General features: G+C 39.0%; 4 protein-coding genes and 1 long non-coding RNA gene across 9 annotated transcripts; 2 read left to right on the top strand and 3 right to left on the bottom strand.

Moving 5' to 3' along the window:
• The first annotated feature begins 253 nt into the window (after positions 1 to 253).
• On the top strand, positions 254 to 8,838 carry LOC125072447 (lysoplasmalogenase). Its single transcript, XM_047683081.1, has 5 exons — positions 254 to 540; positions 3,450 to 3,622; positions 6,723 to 7,104; positions 7,179 to 7,276; positions 7,374 to 8,838. The coding sequence occupies exons 1-4, from the start codon at positions 511 to 513 to the stop codon at positions 7,266 to 7,268; spliced, it is 675 nt and encodes a 224-aa protein (XP_047539037.1). The 5' UTR covers positions 254 to 510; the 3' UTR covers positions 7,269 to 7,276; positions 7,374 to 8,838.
• Positions 6,316 to 19,186, bottom strand: LOC125072448. Its single transcript, XR_007119960.1, has 3 exons — positions 19,071 to 19,186; positions 19,029 to 19,030; positions 6,316 to 6,326 (listed from the first exon to the last, which is right to left on the bottom strand). It is a non-coding gene; the product is annotated as an uncharacterized LOC125072448 (long non-coding RNA).
• LOC125072445 (charged multivesicular body protein 2a) lies at positions 10,915 to 13,173 on the bottom strand. 4 transcript variants are annotated; one of them, XM_047683079.1, is made up of 6 exons: positions 12,869 to 13,173; positions 12,518 to 12,691; positions 11,792 to 12,004; positions 11,569 to 11,666; positions 11,366 to 11,463; positions 10,915 to 11,291 (listed from the first exon to the last, which is right to left on the bottom strand). In XM_047683079.1, the coding sequence occupies exons 2-6, from the start codon at positions 12,683 to 12,685 to the stop codon at positions 11,164 to 11,166; spliced, it is 705 nt and encodes a 234-aa protein (XP_047539035.1). In that variant the 5' UTR covers positions 12,686 to 12,691; positions 12,869 to 13,173; the 3' UTR covers positions 10,915 to 11,163. The 4 variants fall into 4 exon arrangements, with proteins under 4 accessions (XP_047539035.1, XP_047539033.1, XP_047539034.1 ...); XM_047683077.1 differs by having other exon boundaries at positions 12,518 to 12,685; positions 12,870 to 13,173; XM_047683078.1 differs by having other exon boundaries at positions 12,518 to 12,685; positions 12,888 to 13,173.
• LOC125072443 (replication factor C subunit 2) lies at positions 14,139 to 16,445 on the top strand. Its single transcript, XM_047683074.1, has 4 exons — positions 14,139 to 14,701; positions 14,936 to 15,157; positions 15,586 to 15,822; positions 15,916 to 16,445. The coding sequence occupies exons 1-4, from the start codon at positions 14,336 to 14,338 to the stop codon at positions 16,141 to 16,143; spliced, it is 1,053 nt and encodes a 350-aa protein (XP_047539030.1). The 5' UTR covers positions 14,139 to 14,335; the 3' UTR covers positions 16,144 to 16,445.
• LOC125072444 (glucosamine-6-phosphate isomerase) lies at positions 16,503 to 18,863 on the bottom strand. Of its 2 annotated transcripts, none has more exons than XM_047683076.1 (5): positions 18,623 to 18,863; positions 18,339 to 18,521; positions 18,084 to 18,268; positions 17,532 to 17,705; positions 16,503 to 16,666 (listed from the first exon to the last, which is right to left on the bottom strand). In XM_047683076.1, the coding sequence occupies exons 1-5, from the start codon at positions 18,846 to 18,848 to the stop codon at positions 16,622 to 16,624; spliced, it is 813 nt and encodes a 270-aa protein (XP_047539032.1). In that variant the 5' UTR covers positions 18,849 to 18,863; the 3' UTR covers positions 16,503 to 16,621. The 2 variants fall into 2 exon arrangements, with proteins under 2 accessions (XP_047539032.1, XP_047539031.1); XM_047683075.1 differs by having other exon boundaries at positions 16,526 to 16,837.
• Positions 19,187 to 19,218: the final 32 nt, after the last annotated feature.

Below are 19,218 nucleotides of genomic sequence, written 5' to 3'. Positions count from 1 at the left end.
CATTGACACATTTGTTTGTCGTTTTGAAACAAACCTATAATACATAATTATTTCGAAATATTCTATGTTGTCTCATAATATATTACATTAAAGGAGTTCTATAGAAACTTAATTTAGATAACATTGAAGTATGTATTTTAAATGATATTATTTAATTCTTTAAAAATGTCAGTTGTAAGTATTTCTGAACTGAAACATAATCCATACAAAACAAAGGTAGTGTTATGTGTATAGATTTTATGAAAAAATATGATACTATTTAGTTTACTCAATACTTTCTATATTTTTACGCTTCATGTATCACAAATCAAAACAAATAGTGTAAATGCTGTGATTAACAAATATCACGACTTATTAGATATACGTATATATAATAGAGTCGCATTGATGATCGAATATTTTTGTTTCGCAGTGCCGTGCCGCGTCGTGCAGGACGGACTCCTGTTATTGTTTGTTGTTTTAGTTCGTGCGCAGTTATTTTCGCTTTCAGGACAATATTGCTAATTGTTTATGCCTATAATGATATCTTCTTCTGATCTTGTAAGTACATATTTAAAATATTTATAATTCTCAAAAAACATATGGCATTTGTAGTTTGTTTTTGTAAAAAATTTAAATAATTATTTATTGTATTTTTTGCACAATCTTGTACTTTTGTTTTTTTTTTATTTCTTTTATAGCTTTGCAGAAACTATACTGTATATTTTCATTTTATCTTAATAATATTATAAATAGCCAATAATCATAATTATACATACATGGATTATTATTTGTTATGTTATATCTTTATTGTATATATTTACGTTGTATTGACATGAGTACCTACGTCGTATTGTTTGTCCGCTGCTCACGGGATTTTAATTTAATGAAAAATCAATAACATGCATTTGTACTCATTATTTATATAACAAGAGTTTTTTAACTTTTCTTATTGGGGCAGTAAAGCATTGACCCATTACCCACCGTTTTATATTCGTTTATATTAAGTTTACGTTTGACAAGTCAATTTCACAGTGACTATAAATAAAAATGCAGAATGCGGATTGCGGAAGCACCCGGACTAGTTGGACCTCTAGTACCGGTCTTTATGTCTATTTGTGTCAGCTTTTAGCATAGTAGAATTTAATTAATTTAGCTAACTTTAAAATGCACATTTTCACTAAATATTTAAATATTTTTAATTTATTTATTTAAATATAAATTCGCCATTCCGGTACTTATGTAAAACACATTTCATAGGTATTCGTCAGTATGACTGTATTGAAACATTTTCATAAAAAGTGAAGTTGCAAGTATCGTTAAGGTACTCGTCAGATCGCCTCAAACGCGGAAGCGTTGATTTGTGCTCTATATACGCTCTAATGATGTCGGCTATTTCACTATCACCGACTACAAATAATAATTATTAAAATATAGTTATACCATTTAAAAGGTCATTTATCAAAGGAAATTATCGATTATTATTTACTATGAGTATCAATATACAATGTAAGAGCAAATTTTCTCAACTGCTGCCTTAACTCATCCGTTCTGATAAAAAAACTAATAACCTTATTTTGAATAAATAATTAAATGAGCGAAGCTGTAAATTTTCAAACTTGTTTACCCAACTGAATAGCCGTCGACTTTTTATACGTATGAGTACTTTACGTGCCAGCATTTTTTTATTTATACAATGTATTTATTTAAGTATGTACATTGTACCTACATATATATATGTATGTAATACGATCGCGATCGATACGTATTGTATGCAGTGTTATCGCGTTACTAATAAATCTATTAATACATCTTGCTGCACGCTTCGAGCTTTGCCCCTACCACGGCTACATAAAGCCTTATTCTATGGTATAGAAATTTTGGATTCTGAAATTCTTCTACAACTTAACAATCAATTTACTTTTTCTATTCATTCTCATGAATTTACCACGCAAGGAGGATACTATCTACCCACTTTAAATCTAACTCAACACATACTATAACATAACATGAATAACAAATGATGATTAAAATATTTTTTAGAGTTCTACACTTTCATTTTTTAATTTTTAGTGAACGGATGTACACTAAGTATTTTTTTAATATGATTAGATCTACTAAGTGCTGCCCATATGAGACAGAGCCGTTCAAATGAAACAAACGAAGTCAGGAAGAAAGGCCTATCTCAACAGAGAAAAACTACTTCGAGGACAATTTCAATAAAAATAGTTTAAAACTAAAAAATACGGTTTTAGCACGCACTAAAATTACAAAAGCAAACCCTTTCATTTAATACCCATATCATGGGAGTGGATTTCAAACAGCCAGTCCGCCATCTTGATGAGGCCGCCATATTGGATTTGTAATAGCGTTTCTTAGCTAGTCATGTATTGTCATCAGAACCGCAGACCGAAGTAAATCAAAGACCGCGAAGTCGTAATCGAAGACCGCGAAGTGGGTCAAATCCAGATTCCAAGATTTTCTTATATTCATAGTTACAAGTGAAGCTAATATAAGCGTGTTAAAAAAGGCAAGAATAGACAAAGAGCACAAAAATAGACTTTCATGAAAAAAGTTTTGCACAGAGAAAATATCGAAAACGTAGTCATCGTCTAGACAGGGTACCACCCTCGAATAGGCTATAATCGACCTTGGTAAAAAAACCTTTGCAATAGGGCAAATATAGGTTGCATTAAGTCAAGTCAGAAGTTTGGAATGCATAGATTTACCGGATTTGGACGCCAACAAATTATTAAGTTGACCATACGACAATTGATCATTGACGGAAATAACGAGACTACAAAATCTGTCTTCCAGCAATGACGGTCACACATAATATCATACATTATAAGGTCACACATAATGTTGTAATGCAACAACGAACGCAAGTAGATTAAAATTTGGTTACAGACAGTTAGAAATTCTGCCAAACAACATCGTATTCGACTATGACAATTACTTGACCATAACCACGTTACGATAGGTGACCGGGATCCTATAAAAGATTCGGCCGAGTATCGTTCATTTGCTCCTCGGAATTGAAGACTTCCAATGCTTTGTCATGATCCCATAATCAGAACTTAACCAAACTCTCATCAAAATACCCTTGAAGAGTATCCTTTCCAATAAAAAAACAGTCATTAAAATTGGTTGGCGTCATATTGAGTTATTCGTCCATTGTCGTACACATACTTTATACAAATTTAATACTTATATGGTTTTCTTATAGATGCCACCATCAAAACTGGACCAAATTGAAATGAGACCACACGGGAAACACTAGCTTTCAATTAAAAAATGAATCATCAAAATCGGTTTACCCAGTCGAAAGTTCTGAGGTAACAAACATAAAAAATACAAACGAATTGAGAACCTCCTCCTTATTGAAGTCGTTTAATAAAAGTAAAACCCACTAGTTCGCCACAGCTTCCAGCCAATGCGTCATCGTTGACCTGTACGTGTATGTGTAGATGAAGGCAGTCGGACGCAGTGGGAGGCTGGTGCCGTTCTTCAAGGCAGTTTGCGTATACTTCGTCGTGGGCGGCGGCGCGCCCTCGCTGTCGGCGGCGGCGCTCAAGTGCGCTCCCGTGCTGTGCCTGCTGCTCTGCGTGCTGGTGCGGGCGCACACAGCGCCGCAACCACAGTATGTATCATGCATGACAACATTGACAATCAAAGTCAAGTCTCCTCCCTTAGCGGGTTTTCTCTCGTGCAAGGTGCTTTGCCCCTAAATAAATTAAAATCTCATATTAAAAAAAACATTATTGAATGAGGCGTATTACTCGTAAGAGAGGACAAATCAAAAATGTGTATACAATATTACATAGAAGGTAAAATACGCGTGAAGGTAGTATTCGTTGATTGAATACAGACCCAAGTATAAGTCCGCAACGACGGAATAAAAACTTTATTTTTTCATAAATTAGTAGGTTCAAACATTAAATACAAACAACGTTTATGGATTCAACGGAATGAGAGGGTGGGAGAGGGGTGATTAAGCTCTTTAAGATCATAACGTGTTCACTGAGTCACTACTCATAATTAGTACAAATACGAGGTTTCATTGTTATTAAACAATTATTCTTTGAGTTATCGTCAACCAAGCAATATAATCGGGAGTGAAAGTAAAATATGGAAAATATCGAATCTATAGAAATAATAAAATTAAGTTTGTATCCTATTGTTTGTATTTAGTGATCATTTCTACGATGGACCCGATCGAAACCTATCCAAAATTATAGATCATTAAAAAAATGAGGATATTTTAGTCGATAACATAAAATATCCACAAAATTCATCTATCCCTTGGATACAATTTAGTTGTTACTTTTGTGACTTTCCTTTCTTTTTCCTCGACATACGGATGGGACGGGAGTCCCCAGCCATTTCAATGGACTCCATGCTGCTTGAATATTATTTAATATATTTTTTCTTTTATCTTCTTTAACTGTACAATTTTGTCTCTTATAACTTAAATATGCTTTTCATTACCATTCAGTACTATTTTGACATAACTATAATTTTGTTGCTGTTCTGTTACGTCTATTGTTTCGGTTGGTGATACAGATTGTCCTAAATAAATATACTTATTAAGTTGTTCTAATTCGTTCGTTCATTCGTATTCTAATTTTTATGAATAACATTGATGTGTCTTCTGGAATATTACTCATTAATATTTTTGTTTTTAATATATTCATTGAAAGACCTGCATTTGCACTTTCTTTTGATAATTGCTGTAGCAGTTTTCCCACAATGGCGCAATCGGAGAACAGAGTATAGTACTATACAGTGCCGACGGGCACATCTTAAATGATTTAATTTATTTTCGTTCACTTGAATCCTAAATCATCATCCCATTTAATTTCATGAATATCTATATTTAAATATAGACGGACTCCTCTTTCGCCCGGAGTATCCAGTTTTATGTTTGTTGTGCTTTTTCCATAAATGCTTTCAATATACGTATACAATTTGTATGGCCACCTTGGCGCTCTAATGATTCTCATATATGTAACATATAGCTGAGTTCTAGAGAGTCGAACACTTTATAAAACACTATGAAACTCAAATAATGTAATGAATTATATTCGCTGTATTTTTGAAGTATCTGTCTTAGAACGTGAATTGGCCTGAAAGCCGAGATATTACTCCTGAATCCAGCTTGCTCCTGGGACTAATTTTTATCTAAGCTGATTGTTACTTAGTCATAATAGCATAACTTCTGAAAACACTTTGTATATAGTAGTCGCCAATATTTATTTTGTCTTTCTTATGAAATAGTAGATAATATTGATTGGGTACAATATTCTGGTATATTTTCTGTTTATACTATTTCGTTAAATATTTTTTATAATTGGGGCAATCATTGGCATTGATTTTAGTACTTCGTTTGTCATTGATCAGAACCTGGTGCTATTTCTGGTTTCCGTGAGCTAATTGATCTTCCAATCTCTTCTTTTTTCTTTTTTTTGTATTATAAACAATATAATTAAAAAAACACTACATTTTTTAAATTTATATAAAAATTTGCCTTTCGACATTTTCTTTCACAAAAAATGTAGTGATATTATCTTTGTCATTCCTTGTCCCACACAAGGGTGACTGGCCGGGTGACTTTGTCGAAGTCAAAGTCAAAGTCAAAGTCAAAAATCTTTATTTTTTTTTCATATTTTTCATTTTTTTTTTTTTAAATCTTTATTCAATATAGAAGTGTTTACACTGGCTTATTGATACACAAAAATCTACCACCGGTTCGGAATTTAGCACCTCGGACCTGAGAAGAACCGGCGAAAGAAACTCAGCTCAGGATTTTTTTTTTTTACCATTTTGCATGTACAATAATAATTATATTTTAGTTATTTGAAACAGCCTTGAGGCGATCATTTCATTCCCAAGGTGTGCAGTCAACTAAAAAGTCATTAGTCTTGTAATATCCTTTAGCACACAAACGCTCTTTGACGATTTTTTTAAATTTTATAATTGAATAATTTTGAACGTTCTCTGGGATCCTGTTGTAAAAACGTATACATTGCCCCAAAAAAGAGTTACTAACCCTGTGTAATCGGGTACTTAGAGTAACAAGTTTATTTTTGTTCCTAGTGTTAATAGAATTACGTCACAAATTCTGGGTAAATCATTTATGTTTTTGCGAACATACATAATAACATTATCAAAAACAAATTGAGAAGCGACAGTCATTATTTTAATTTCTTTAAATTTACCTCTTAACGAATCTTTTAGGCCCAGGTTATAAATTGCACGAATAGCCCTCTCCTGCAGTACAAAAATAGTATTCATGTCAGCTGCATTTTCCGCCAACCCGCATCGGAGCAGCGTGGTGGAATATGCTCCAAACCTTCTCCTCAAAGGGAGAGGAGGCCTTTATCCCAGCAGTGGGACATTTACGGGCTGCTAATGCAGCTGCATTACCCCAGGGTAGGATGCCATACGACATTATACTGTGAAAATAACTGAAGTACACAAGGCCAGCCGTATCCACGTCAGTTAAAAGTCTAATTTTTAAATTATTAAGACTAAGACTATTTTGTTATCTTTTTAATAGATACGAGAATAAATAAATTCGTTTAGGTCTATTTGTTTTCATTATTAATATAAATCACACGAACTTGCCTCTCTAGCGAGGTTTAAAAGTGGAACGTCGACCCAGTCGCATATTTAACGCTGTTCCGAAAACTGCGCCTTCAATACTGATATCATCGATGGAATTCACTTCGCCCCCAAAGACGGCGGTACGCGCACTACGTGGCGACGGGCCTGGCCCTGTCGGCGGTGGGCGACGCCCTGCTCGTGTGGCCGCAGCACTTCGTGGCGGGCATGGTGGCGTTTGCGGGCGCGCACGTGGCGTACATCCTCGCCTTCGGCTCGCAGCCGCGCGCGTACGGCGCCGCGCTGGCGCTGTTCGCGGGCGCGCTGGCCTACGTGCGCGCCGTGCCCGCGCCCGCGCCGCTGCGCGCGCTCGTGCCGGCCTACGCGCTGCTGCTCGCCGCCATGGCGTGGCGCGGCTCGGCGCGCGCCGGCTACCAGCGCCCCGGCGCTCTCCTCTTCCTGCTGTCCGACGCCATCCTCGGCTACGGCCTCTTCGCCGAGCCGGTGCCTTACAATCAGGTGCGACATCGAATGCCATATGTTACGATTCCATAGGTTTCCGGAGCGGAGTGAACGTTACGGGATGGTTACAGGCGCTGGTGATGTCGACGTACTACCTGGGCCAGCTGGGCATCGCGCTGAGCGCCCTGGAGCCGGCCCGCGCGGTGGCCGCGTCGCAGTAGCGTCGGGCTCGCGGGCGAAGAGTTTCATCTGCTCTTTGTTTTTAAGTTCATCCTAGCCCGTTGTGAACGTAACTTCATGCCTTAGGCATTTTTATCGATCTTCCGTAAAGATGACTTCTGAGTTCTGACGAATGTTTAATTGGATAAAAAAAAATACATTTTTAGAGTACAGAACGTACAGTATTATTGTATTTATATAAAAGGAGCACAGGTCACGATCGCGGTGAATGCGTCTGTGATATGTTTTATAAGTATTCACCTTCGACTCGGTCGACCCTCGAAGCTCGAAGCGGTCGCAAACGCGCAGTGCCAAATGATCGAGCCTACCACTAGGGTTACCTATCTCGGCACTCGTTACCACTACACTCGGCCCCGAGTGCGCTCCCTTCGAACGCTACCCTAGTCCGGACAATCGTCCGCTCCTCTTACATATCCGGTTCCGCAAGTCTTCCCACTGTGACCGCGTGTGTCGTCGTTACCTACACGTAGCGTTAGCGATAAGACTGATCCCTTATATTTTTGTATAGACTATCTTTACTGCTGGACGAGTGAATCCAGTGCGAGCACACTGTTTGTTTATTCGAGTAGTGTCCGCCGAAAGTGGATCGTTTTCTAATAAGTAGCAACCTACCTTTTATTTGTGTTCTTCTTCCAAAGTAAATAGTCGCATTTGGATTATGTTTAGTGACTTAAAATATTGTGTGATGAGGTCAACGTGCAAAGCATTTATATCTATTATTATTGTTAAATTTCGATTGAACTGACGTCGTTAGAAATTGATTCAGTCCGATGCTGGAGTGCCATTTAATTTCGATGGCTACCAACATTTTAAATATTTATGTATATCACTAGCACGCGACGCGAATAAAGTGACAATATTTATTTTTACTCAAACTGACTTTAACTCAGATGCTGAATATAAATGATTTTCACGTCTGAACACGGCCGCCAGCTTATGTCGTCCAGAGTCCATCACACACTCGCAAGCTCTACGTACGCCGCCGCCGTTCACTTTATGTTGCGCAGGGTATGGGTAATATTTGCGCACTTCAGGTTTAATCTCAAAGTTCCTCCGTAATTTACTTGATGTACACAGGGCGGGGCAAAACAGATGATATGCCTGAATTGAAATACAAATTACAAAATACATAATAAGAAAATGTGAATGAGTTATGTTTTTTTTATGCATTCACAATGCTATGTTTAGTATTTGCAAATTCGTATAATTTCATCCCGTCGGTCGCAGATCCTGCTCGTGTATATGTGAGAGGGTGTCGAATACTTTTAGGAATTTTCAAAACCAGAGTTCCCTTTCATAAAAACTAGATGTTTGAATGTATTGTCCGACAAACATCCTCTTGCTGGAGAGTGAATAAAACCGGCTAAGGAAAATAATCTTTCTACGGGTCCTGAAGAGCACAAACTTGTGTTGAATTGTATAAATACATTTTTTATATTTGGATAGCGCTCAAGAATTGGAAGCTCTTTGCTTTTATCGTTAAGGAAGCTGACCAACTCTAACTCCATTTTAAATGTCTGTGGTTGATCACTGTCTCTGCTGTCAAAAACATTAAAATCATCATCTTCTTTACTAGTGGTGCTCTCCTCCTGCTGCTTCCAGGCATTATTTCATGTTTTTTGTAACTTGTCTCTAAGGCATGAATGGCAAGATTTTGATTTCTTTGCCTCTCATCTGTTGTGACGCTTTCTGGCAACCAACGCATTTTATAACTAGGGTGGTAGCATGACGCTAATTTGGCTCTATTTACTTCAGGTGAAAGTCTAAAAACTTTTTTCCAAGCTCTCTTTAAGTTGTGGTACAATGAGAGTAAAATGAGAGTAAAAGGCGCTACCCTGCAGTCGATCTAATCTGGTCCTTACATACATTAAAGTAGGCAGAAGTTGGCCATAGTAACAATTGTTACCCTGAGTGTAATCAAGAGCTGTAGCAATTGGTTTAAATACTTCAATGAATTCTTCCAAGTATTCTAATTCTATGGCAGAGAAAGTGTTACTCTTTTCCAACTTTGCAAAAAAGGTATTTAATTTTGATTTGCTTCTCATAAGCTGCACCACAAAATCATAAAGAGAGATATATTAACTGATGTCCAAGACAGTCTTTTATTATTTGAGCCGATTTGACTCTTCTGGATATATTCCATAACAAGGTACATTGTTTAAATGTATTTTGAAGCCTCAACTATTTGAAATACTAATTACAAAATACCTCTGCGTCACGCGTCGGGTGTTCGAAATACAAATTACATTTTAAGGAAGTAATCATTGAAATGGAAATACCAAATACGTATTTATATTTTAATTACAAGTAATTCAAATGCTGCCCAACCCTGGGTGTACATAGTGAGGGCCAATAGAACGGGCGACTTGATACATATCTAGACATTTGGACAAATGAAATTATTTAAATACGTAATAAATATATAATGTTTTGTATAAATACATATTGTAGAAAACGGAAGACGAAAAATTTGCGGTGCAAGCGGTCACTGTCATCTGACTTATTGACTGTACAAAGGACCTTCCATCTTAGTGGTTAAGGTGATAAAAAATGTAATAATTCTCGGAAATAAGAATAAATGTTTTATGAGTTTTAATATGAACAATAGCATTAGGATCAGCAGCCTGTAATTTTCCCACTGCTGGGCTAAAGGCCTCCTCTCCCTTTGAGGAGAAGGCTTAGAGCATATTTCACCACGCTGGTCCAATGCGGGTTGGCGGAATACACATGTGGCAGAATTTCGTTGAAATTAGACACATGCAGGTTTCCTCACGATGTTTTCCTTCACCGCCGAGCACGAGATGTATTATAAACACAAATTAAGCACAAGAAAATTCAGTGGTGCCTGCCTGGGTTTGAACCCGAAATCATCGGTTAAGATGCACGCGTTCTAACCACTGGGCCATCTCGGCTCGATCGAAAGCAAATCAGATATTGATTATGAAACAAACTATTTTAATTAGAGGATGAAGCAGTACGCGGTGTCAGGGACCGCTGGGCGCACCTTCGTGGACAAATCGTTTCGTCGATATTTGTAACTTATTGTTAGCAGTAAGGTAGTCAGAGTTTAAAATATATGTGTAATTTTAGATGTCATTATTGAATGTTACTTTGTGTAATCCTTTATTAAATGTGTTACAACTGTACTACGTAGTGTCTTCACTCGCAAATGAATAAATTATTAGACGGACTCGTTTTGTTTTCATTCATGCTCACCCCGACTGTTGATCACCTTTGATTACGTTTTAACATACTCGTAACGGGTACATCCACCGACGTCGAAAAATCTTGCAATTTATAAATGGTATAGAGAGAATCTGTTACGGCCTACGGAAAATATACAACATATAGAGGAGAGAGATGCGAGAGGTGTATGTGCGCGATGGGAACGTAATCATGGAAATGGTGTTCAAATATTTATGGCGGTAAGTAAGCGAGTGAGTTTGAATATAACACTAACTATTTATATACTTAGTAAATGTGTTTTATTTATATTTCTGTTCATAATTGAACATTTCTTTCGAAGTTACAAGTTCGAACAGGTGTTTACTTAAATTCATTACTATAGTGAAATGTGACTCGGCAGGAAATATATTAATACTCAATTAGAATGAAAAAGTCCACACATCGTCATTTGTAACTTTTTATTGCAATAATATAATATGCGATATATTTACATTCGGCAATCGACAACACTCGAGTAAGCTGTACATCCAACGACACTCCGCTACGTCGGCGTGTAAGTTAACATTGTATCTGAGATTAAACCTCTTCGGGGAGCTTTGAAAGGGAACGGGGCGGGCCGAAGGAAGCCGCGCGGGCCTCGAGTCGGCGACGTGAGCGGGGCGCGGGGCGCGGGGCGCGGGCAGCGGGGCGCTACTCGCGGCGCAGGTTGTCGAGGCGCGCCTGCAGCTCGGCGTCGGCGTCGGCCGCGCCGCCCCCCGCGCCGCCGCCGCCCGCGCCGCCCGCGCCGCCCGCCACCGCCGCCGCCGCCGGCGTCTTCGCTGCAACGAGTAACGGAGTATGTTGGAACCCTTCGGCGGGCGGCACTCGATGATACCGAACTTTGAAATGATACCGGTGACGGCGAGGGACCCGGTGGCCTGCGGCAGGCCCGACAGCTGGTCGTTGAGCTGCAGCCCCAGCTCGTCCAGGATCTGAGACACCACCGCGTCGCTGTCGAGAGTTATGCATTTTAATGAGATCTTTGTGATATATATAGATCCTATATGTGCTGCTATGCTATACCATTCGAAAATCGTCTTAGTAATATTCGCTCACCTCTCTTCCTCATCATCGTCGGCCTCCATCGCCTCATCTATGGAGTCATTCATCATTTCCTCCTTCATGTCCATTATTTCTGATTGCTTCTCAAATTCCTATTGATTGATCGGATTGGATGAGTTAATTTTCATTATTATTATAATATGACAACAATTTCCCACGGGCTGGCAATTACACATTACAAATAAATCAATATGCTATGACAATAAGAATATACGACCTGCAATATTTTTTGTATCTGTGGGACGTTGAGTTGTCTGTTCATAGTCGCCATAGCTCGCGTGACGCCGCGCATGGCCTGCGCCATGCTGCTTTGAGACTTGAGTGTTTGTATCTTGAGGGACACAGCCTGAATGTTTGCTTTCATCAACATGAACTTGCGCACATAGCGCCGTGTGCGCACTAAATCTTTCGCCATTATTTTTACAGCATCCTGTAAAAATGTTTCTATGTAAATTGGCAGTTACAAAATTGTCTCATATCCTATTATTTTTATCTGTGTCCTGTAGACTGTGACCGTCCAAATCCAGTGAGAGCATATAACTGATATTTTTCTTTGAAACAATCAAGAAACTTTAAGTACAGCATATATAATTATATGCTCTATTTCAAACATAAGTGGAGAAAAGCCAAAAAAACAACATTTGACAGCAAATTGAATCATTGGTTGATATTGAGAGAGATGAGGTTGATTAATCTATGATATTCACTATGGATGTGCTAAAAAATGGCATTTGGAACTTCCACAAAAATGTTATCGGAATTTTGGAAGTAAAATTAAAGTGGATACAAGTCGTTGAGTATAATAGTGTTGTATTATAAATCTTAGTAGTGCACAATATAGCTGGGTTTTTAGCAAATCACATGAAATACATAAATCTAAGGTTTATTTATGTTTCTTCCTACTTTGATAGGAATAGACTATAGTTATGTTATGAAAGCACACCATCTGCCCATCCTTTGCAAGTTTCTTGATGTCCGCTATGACTTTCTTTTCCTGCTGTTCCATCTTAAGACGCTCCCGGTCAAGATCACGCATGGCCTTATTTAATGCTCGCTGATTCTTTCTCAGCATCTCCTCTGGAGTCATTCGGTGACCAAATAACCACTCCATCTTTAAGATTTAAAAAATAGTATATGAATGTCAATATTAACAGATTATACTGAGAACAAAATTAATTATTTTCGATTATAAAAAATAGCTAGTGCAGTCCATTATACTTTAAACACTTTTTCAAAATATTATTTATTTCAACAAAGTTTCAAATTAATTAAATTTCAATAACTATAAAAATTACTTTTTATTCGAAAAAAACCTCTATATGAATCCTTAAGGTATATTGCAGAGATAACACTTGTTTTGGGATGATGATTCACCAGTACACGGTATAAAATCAAACACAATTACAATTATGATTTATAAAAACTAAATACAACAAACGAATCGCTAAAATGAAAATAAGTTATATTAGATAATTAAAACTTCATAAAACTAAAAGAAAATAGATCTGAAACCTATATTAATATAAGACATTTGAGTGTTTACGATTCTATTTTACAACAAACGAGATTTCGTTTCGTTATCATTGTCAGCTGTCACTGTCAATACACACTTCACCGTTCAGTTCTGAATTCTGATGATGAATGACATTTAATATTCCAGTTTATGTCTCTAAAATATAAACAGATACAAAGTTATCGAAAATAAAATAAATATGTGTATATTATTTTTTATTTTTTTTTAGATGTTCAATGTTTCTTGTATTATATTTTCATTACAACATTAACAGCCTGTACATTTCACACTGCTGGGCTAAGGCCTCATCTCCCCTTGATGAGATAGAGAGCATATTCCACCACGCTGCTTCAATGCGGGTTGTTGGATGTGGAGTATTTTATAGGTACTTATTAAACACCGACTAATGTAAAAACCATAACCAATTTACAGAACCTCATACATCAAGTATGAAGTCCGTTCACGGTTATTTTACCTCTGGCTATTAAGTTGGCTTTGCAATATGTTGCTATAAATAGTTTTTCAAAATCCTTTGTATAAAATTAGGAAATCGTGATAGATAAGAGAATATTTGGTGGTAGTGGCAGAATAATATGAAGCTATCCTTCATATAAAATACCTATTTACTTCTAGCTGAGCCAATTGGAAAATTATATTTCTAACCCTTATACCAGTGGTAGTCACACACCTATATAATTTGGTGCAACCGATGGAACCTTACGATGTTTTCCTTCACCGCCGAGTCTGATATGAATTATAAACACAAATTAAGCACATGAAAATTCAGTGGTGCCTGCCAGTTATTTAAAAAATATTAAAACATTTAATTGAAACAGACTACACACAGACAAGATAGTTTTCTTAATGACTTTGACTAGTAGAGACGCAATAAAAAAACAGGGAGGTATTCAAATTTATACCTATAATATAAGCCTTAATAAAAACAAATACCCCCTGTGAGGGGAATTTGTGGGGAATTGGACTTTTTTTCCACCGAATTTGGGGATTTTCGCTTTGATTTTTAGGGAATTAGGTGAATAGGTATAAGCAACCCTGCCTGAACCACTACTTTTTGAAGTTTACTATTTTGACATTGGTTTCGAGTTTTGTAAATGTAAAATTCGCGCTCTTTTACCTTCCATGTTTTTATTATTTCTCATTTTGTTTTCTTAGATGCATAAAGCAATAATAAAGAATTTAAGTTCATCAATTATATGTATAATTTAGAGTAAAAGTTTAAATAGTATAATGAGTGACGAGGATGTAACTATTATGGAAGTCGATGAGGTGGACCCAAAACCTAGCAAGGCACCTGGTCCAAGCAAAACGACTTCCAATTTACCGTGGATAGAGAAATATCGACCACAGAAATTTACAGACATCGTAGGCAACGAGGATACAGTATCGAGGTTGTCGGTTTTTGCACGCACCGGCAATGCTCCTAATATTATTATCGCTGGTCCACCGGGAGTCGGCAAAACAACTACAATTCTTTGTTTGGCGCGAGCACTCCTCGGATCTTCTTTTAAAGACGCTGTGCTTGAGCTTAATGCTTCCAACGATCGTGGAATTGATGTTGTGCGTAACAAGATTAAAATGTTTGCCCAGCAAAAGGTTGGTATCAACATGTACAAACTATTTCAACAATTTTAATTATTTAACATCGGAGTTATTTTCAAAAGAAAAAGTCTTGAAAATTTCATTTAATTTTTGTGACACAAATAATGTTGAAGATTTATACTTCTTAATTCCCTTCAATAAAACTTATCATGGTCTAAAAAGTAAAAATAAGCAATGCATTGCATCAACCACCTTTCTATAATTAACTTATTCCATATAACAACCCAGGTAACACTGCCACCCGGAAGACACAAGATAGTGATTCTAGATGAAGCAGACAGTATGACTGATGGTGCACAGCAGGCCTTACGCCGGACCATGGAACTTTATTCAAGCACGACGCGATTTGCACTTGCTGCAAATAACAGTGAAAAAATCATAGAGCCTATACAGTCTCGCTGTGCTGTCCTGCGTTATACCAAGCTTACTGATGCTCAGATAATGGCCAAGGTACAGGTTATTTTAGTTTCAAGAAATTGTAATCAGTTTAAGAATGTACATTGAATGTACCTTGTTATGTATTCCAATTATTGTATTACAATTCAACAATTTTTTACTGTTCTTAAGTGGAACTAACACTGTTATTTTGCATTTTTCTATTTTAAGATCTAAAAAATATATGTTATATTTGTGTGTTATGCCTACTTGAGAACCCTTTTTTAGTGGTTAATAATATTTCTTAATCATATATTTTTTATATAAAAAAATCTAGAATTATATAGTATTTCTTGTATGTGTAAGATGCATCGTAATTTATATGTAATATATTCATGGATTTCAAAGATCTTAGATCTGTATTTACAATAAAGTCAGACTACATTAAAAGTCTAATAATTAGACTTTGCAATTCATTTACTCTAATAAAATTAGTTTTTCAGGTGATAGAGGTGTGCGAAAAGGAACAGCTGTCGTACACGGAGGAGGGCGTGAACGCGGTCGTGTTCACCGCGCAGGGCGACCTGCGCGCCGCACTCAACAACCTGCAGGCCACGGCGCAGGGCTTCGCGCACGTCAGCCCCGACCACGTGTTCAAAGTGTGCGACGAGCCGCATCCCATGCTCGTGCGCGGCATGCTCGAGGCTTGCATCCGGCAGGACATTCACGAGGCTTACAAGGTATGCTTAAAACTCTAGATATATATACATATATATTCATTTTATTTTTCGAAAAAGTTTTTGGGATGGGACAATTTTTGGGTCCACCCCCAGGTGATCGCCAAACTGTGCAAGCTGGGCTACGCGGCGGAGGACATCGTGAGCAACGTGTTCCGCGTGTGCAAGACGCTGGACGCGGACGAGGAGCTGCGCCTCGGCCTCGTGCGCGAGGTGGGCCGCACGCACCTGCGCGTGGCGGACGGGCTGGCGTCGCCGCTGCAGCTGGCGGCGCTGCTGGCGCGCATGTGTCGCGTGGCCGCGCGCGCGCCCGCCGACTGGTAGCCGACCGGTAGCCGACTGGTAGCCGAGCGGCAATATTTTGTACACTCGAGTTATTTCTTATTGGCTCAAAGACGAAATATTGACTACATTTTATATTATAGTTTTATTCAATCCAGTATTTCCAATAGGCTATATGAATTTTTTTGCAAAAATGTTCATAAATTATTAAATTTGTTTTATTTAAATTCATATTTATTGGTCCCATAAGGCAAAAAACTGTAAAATACATTATTTTTGTATTTCGTAGACTTTAAGGTAAAGAAAAAGAACGGATTTTTGTAAAAAAATATATTTATTGTTAAAAAATAAAGATATAAAAAATTTAAAATACATTTCTGATAAATCTTATTGAATACAATAACTTGTAACACGACGTATTTTATACGCTTGTTCAAATAAAGCGAAAGCCCAACGTAAAGCTAAGTAGTAATCTTTTATATTATAATGTGAGGATGCATCCGCACTGGAATGTGAGTCATCATCGCGCGTCGGCGATCAGCTTGTTGTGCTCGCCCATCAGACTCTGCGCAACAGAGAGGACAGCTCGTGTACTACGGACCACATGCTCGGGGCAGGGCTCGGCTCAGTGCGCAGAGCTGGGTGCTCAGTGCTCAGTGCTCGGTGCTCAGTGCAGCACGTGCTGCTGCAGCACGGGCACGCTCGCGATCATCTTCTGGTGCTCGCCGCTCAGCGCCTGCGCGCACACCGCACACAGACCCAAAATTTACTTTTTATGATGACGAACTCTCAGAGTGCTTAAAGAAAACACTATATTCATATCATCAACCTTTCCTCTCAAGCGACCCGCACCCGTGTGAGCACCCAACGTCCACCGACATGCACCGACGTCACTTAATTTGAGATGATAACGTCTTCTACTTTATAATACCGATTGTTCCTTTTATAACACCGATATACCTACGGAGCTCAAAAGCAATCCTTTACGATAAAAAAACAAGCTTTTGAAGAGGACACGAAACACTACTAAATGAGCTCTTGATCTCATTGTTACAAAATTTAAAAGTAAAAAGAATCAAAAATCTCCTGAAGCTGTTTGAAATGGAAGTTTCTCCACCCAGGGATTCATTTTAGGCCCCTCTATTTATTATAATATTTATATATTTTTAGCCCAATTTTGTTTTCCATATCAAAAGAAATTGTGACATTATTTTATCAATAAATAAACTGATATAACAATATCACATAAAGTTAATGTCATGGTAGTGGAACGTTTATATTACCCCGAAATACTAGAAAAACATGTAACAGCAGCTAACATCAGTCTTAAGTGAAACGAGCGATCGATCGCTCGAGTCGATTTTCAATTAGTGATCGTGGACGTGCATGCAGCATTTACACTTTAGCAAGGAACGAACGTGCCGGCTCACCTTGAAGTACTTGACGGTCTTGACGCGCAGCTCGAGCGTGGCGTCCTCGTCGCACACGAACAGCGCCTGCGCGTGCTGCTGGAAGGCGGACACGGTCCACATGTGGTTCACGCCCTCCTCCACCGCCTTGGCCAGCGCCAGCGCCTTGTGCACGCCCGTTATCAGGATCATCACCTGCGGACCGCACGGTCATGTGCCATTAGGCGATGCCCATTTTTGGCTCCTCTACTCTTTTGTAACTTATATTTTTTTCATAATTTACTTTAAACTTTTAAATTTTTATTCAACGTTTTTTTTTTACTATACTACTAAGACACACTGACATTAAATTCAAATAAGAAAAATATATTCGGCTTCAACTATTTCCACATTTTGGTCTGCCTACACTGTCTAATAGATAATCCGGCCCTGATATTACTAAAGTTTTCACAGATCGTTCGCTACGAAGCGATCGAATGTTTCTGAATAAACTTAGTAAGCAGGTAAAAGTTTCAATTGACAATTTCGATGCTAGAGGTTTCGATTTCGGCTAGAGAGGGCGAGATAGCGAACCTCCTTGGCGTCCATTACGGTGCCGACGCCGACGGTGAGCGCCTGGCGCGGAACCTTGGAGATGTCGTTGCCGAAGAAGCGCTTGTTGGCCTCCAGGGTGTCGTAGGCCAGCGTCTTGACGCGGGTGCGCGACACCAGCGACGAGCCCGGCTCGTTGAACGCGATGTGGCCGTCGGGGCCGATACCTGCCGACACGAAACCGACCTCTCAATGAGCGCCAGCGAGAGCTTCGGCACGCGAGGCGTCGCCACAAACCTCCGATGAAGAGACGCACTCCGCCGGCCTCCGCGATGAGGTCCTCGAAGCGCTTGCACTCGGCGACCAGGTTGGGCGCGTTGCCGTCCAGCACGTGCGCGTGCGCCGGGTCGATGTCGATGTGCTTGAAGAACTCGTTCCACATGTAATAGTGGTACGACTCTGGGTGGTCGCGCGGAAGGCCTGCAGCGACAAACTTGGTGACTTCGAGTTTTACGATTTACGAGACGATTTACGATTTTCGTCTACTCGACGTCGAAGAGAAAAGTCGGAGCGACACTGACCGACATACTCGTCCATGTTGAACGTGGTGACGTATTTGAAGGAGACGCGGCCCTCCTTGTAGAAGTCGATGAGGCGGCGGTACATGCCGAGCGGTGTGCCGCCGGTGGGCAGGCCCAGCACGAAGCGGCGGCCCGGGCCCGGTGCGAACTCCGTGATGCGCTGCAGCACGAAGCGCGCCGCCCAGTCCGCCACCACCGACGCGTCCTCCAGGATTATGAGACGCATGTCTGCTGCCCTGCTACTGCTGACATTAGTAAACTCACTCACGGCGGTATATACTGATAATAATAATTTCCCTATACTCGATATGAAAAATGTATAGATTCATAATACATCAATTGTTACTCGTGACCGACATGCAGGAGTATATACAGTGCCGAATTCAGCGTTAGCACCTCCACTGACAACTGTAAAATTGCCGCCCCATTATTGATATTTTGCAAAAACGTTTCGATACAGAATTATTAATTAATGACCCCTCTGGGCACTAGCCTCAAGTGCCCCTTGTGTAAATAGAGATCTCAGTATATAGGACGATAAAGGAACAGGCGTGAGAGGCCAAGATCCTCAAGTCTTTCATATATTAATATAGATA

This window comes from Vanessa atalanta, chromosome 21 (assembly GCF_905147765.1).
Source record: "Vanessa atalanta chromosome 21, ilVanAtal1.2, whole genome shotgun sequence".
Taxonomy (NCBI): Eukaryota; Metazoa; Arthropoda; class Insecta; order Lepidoptera; family Nymphalidae; genus Vanessa; species Vanessa atalanta.
This window is presented reverse-complemented; position numbering and strand designations above follow the sequence as displayed.

Bases quoted from the DNA above. Each gene is read 5' to 3' on its own strand.
- LOC125072447 (XM_047683081.1), top strand. From the start codon at position 511: ATGCCTATAATGATATCTTCTTCTGATCTT. The intron at 541-3,449 runs GTAAGTACATAT...GTGTATGTGTAG, and splicing joins TGATATCTTCTTCTGATCTT to ATGAAGGCAGTCGGACGCAG. The intron at 3,623-6,722 runs GTATGTATCATG...TCGCCCCCAAAG, and splicing joins CACACAGCGCCGCAACCACA to ACGGCGGTACGCGCACTACG.
- LOC125072445 (XM_047683079.1), bottom strand. From the start codon at position 12,685: ATGGAGTGGTTATTTGGTCACCGAATGACTCCAGAGGAGATGCTGAGA. The intron at 12,005-12,517 runs GTGTGCTTTCAT...ACATTTTTACAG, and splicing joins TTGCAAAGGATGGGCAGATG to GATGCTGTAAAAATAATGGC. The intron at 11,464-11,568 runs GTGAGCGAATAT...AACTCTCGACAG, and splicing joins GACGATGATGAGGAAGAGAG to CGACGCGGTGGTGTCTCAGA.
- LOC125072443 (XM_047683074.1), top strand. From the start codon at position 14,336: ATGAGTGACGAGGATGTAACTATTATGGAAGTCGATGAGGTGGACCCA. The intron at 14,702-14,935 runs GTTGGTATCAAC...ATAACAACCCAG, and splicing joins AAATGTTTGCCCAGCAAAAG to GTAACACTGCCACCCGGAAG. The intron at 15,823-15,915 runs GTATGCTTAAAA...GTCCACCCCCAG, and splicing joins ACATTCACGAGGCTTACAAG to GTGATCGCCAAACTGTGCAA.
- LOC125072444 (XM_047683075.1), bottom strand. From the start codon at position 18,848: ATGCGTCTCATAATCCTGGAGGACGCGTCGGTGGTGGCGGACTGGGCG. The intron at 18,522-18,622 runs GTCAGTGTCGCT...TTGTCGCTGCAG, and splicing joins CAACATGGACGAGTATGTCG to GCCTTCCGCGCGACCACCCA. The intron at 17,706-18,083 runs GTTCGCTATCTC...TGCGGTCCGCAG, and splicing joins CCGTAATGGACGCCAAGGAG to GTGATGATCCTGATAACGGG.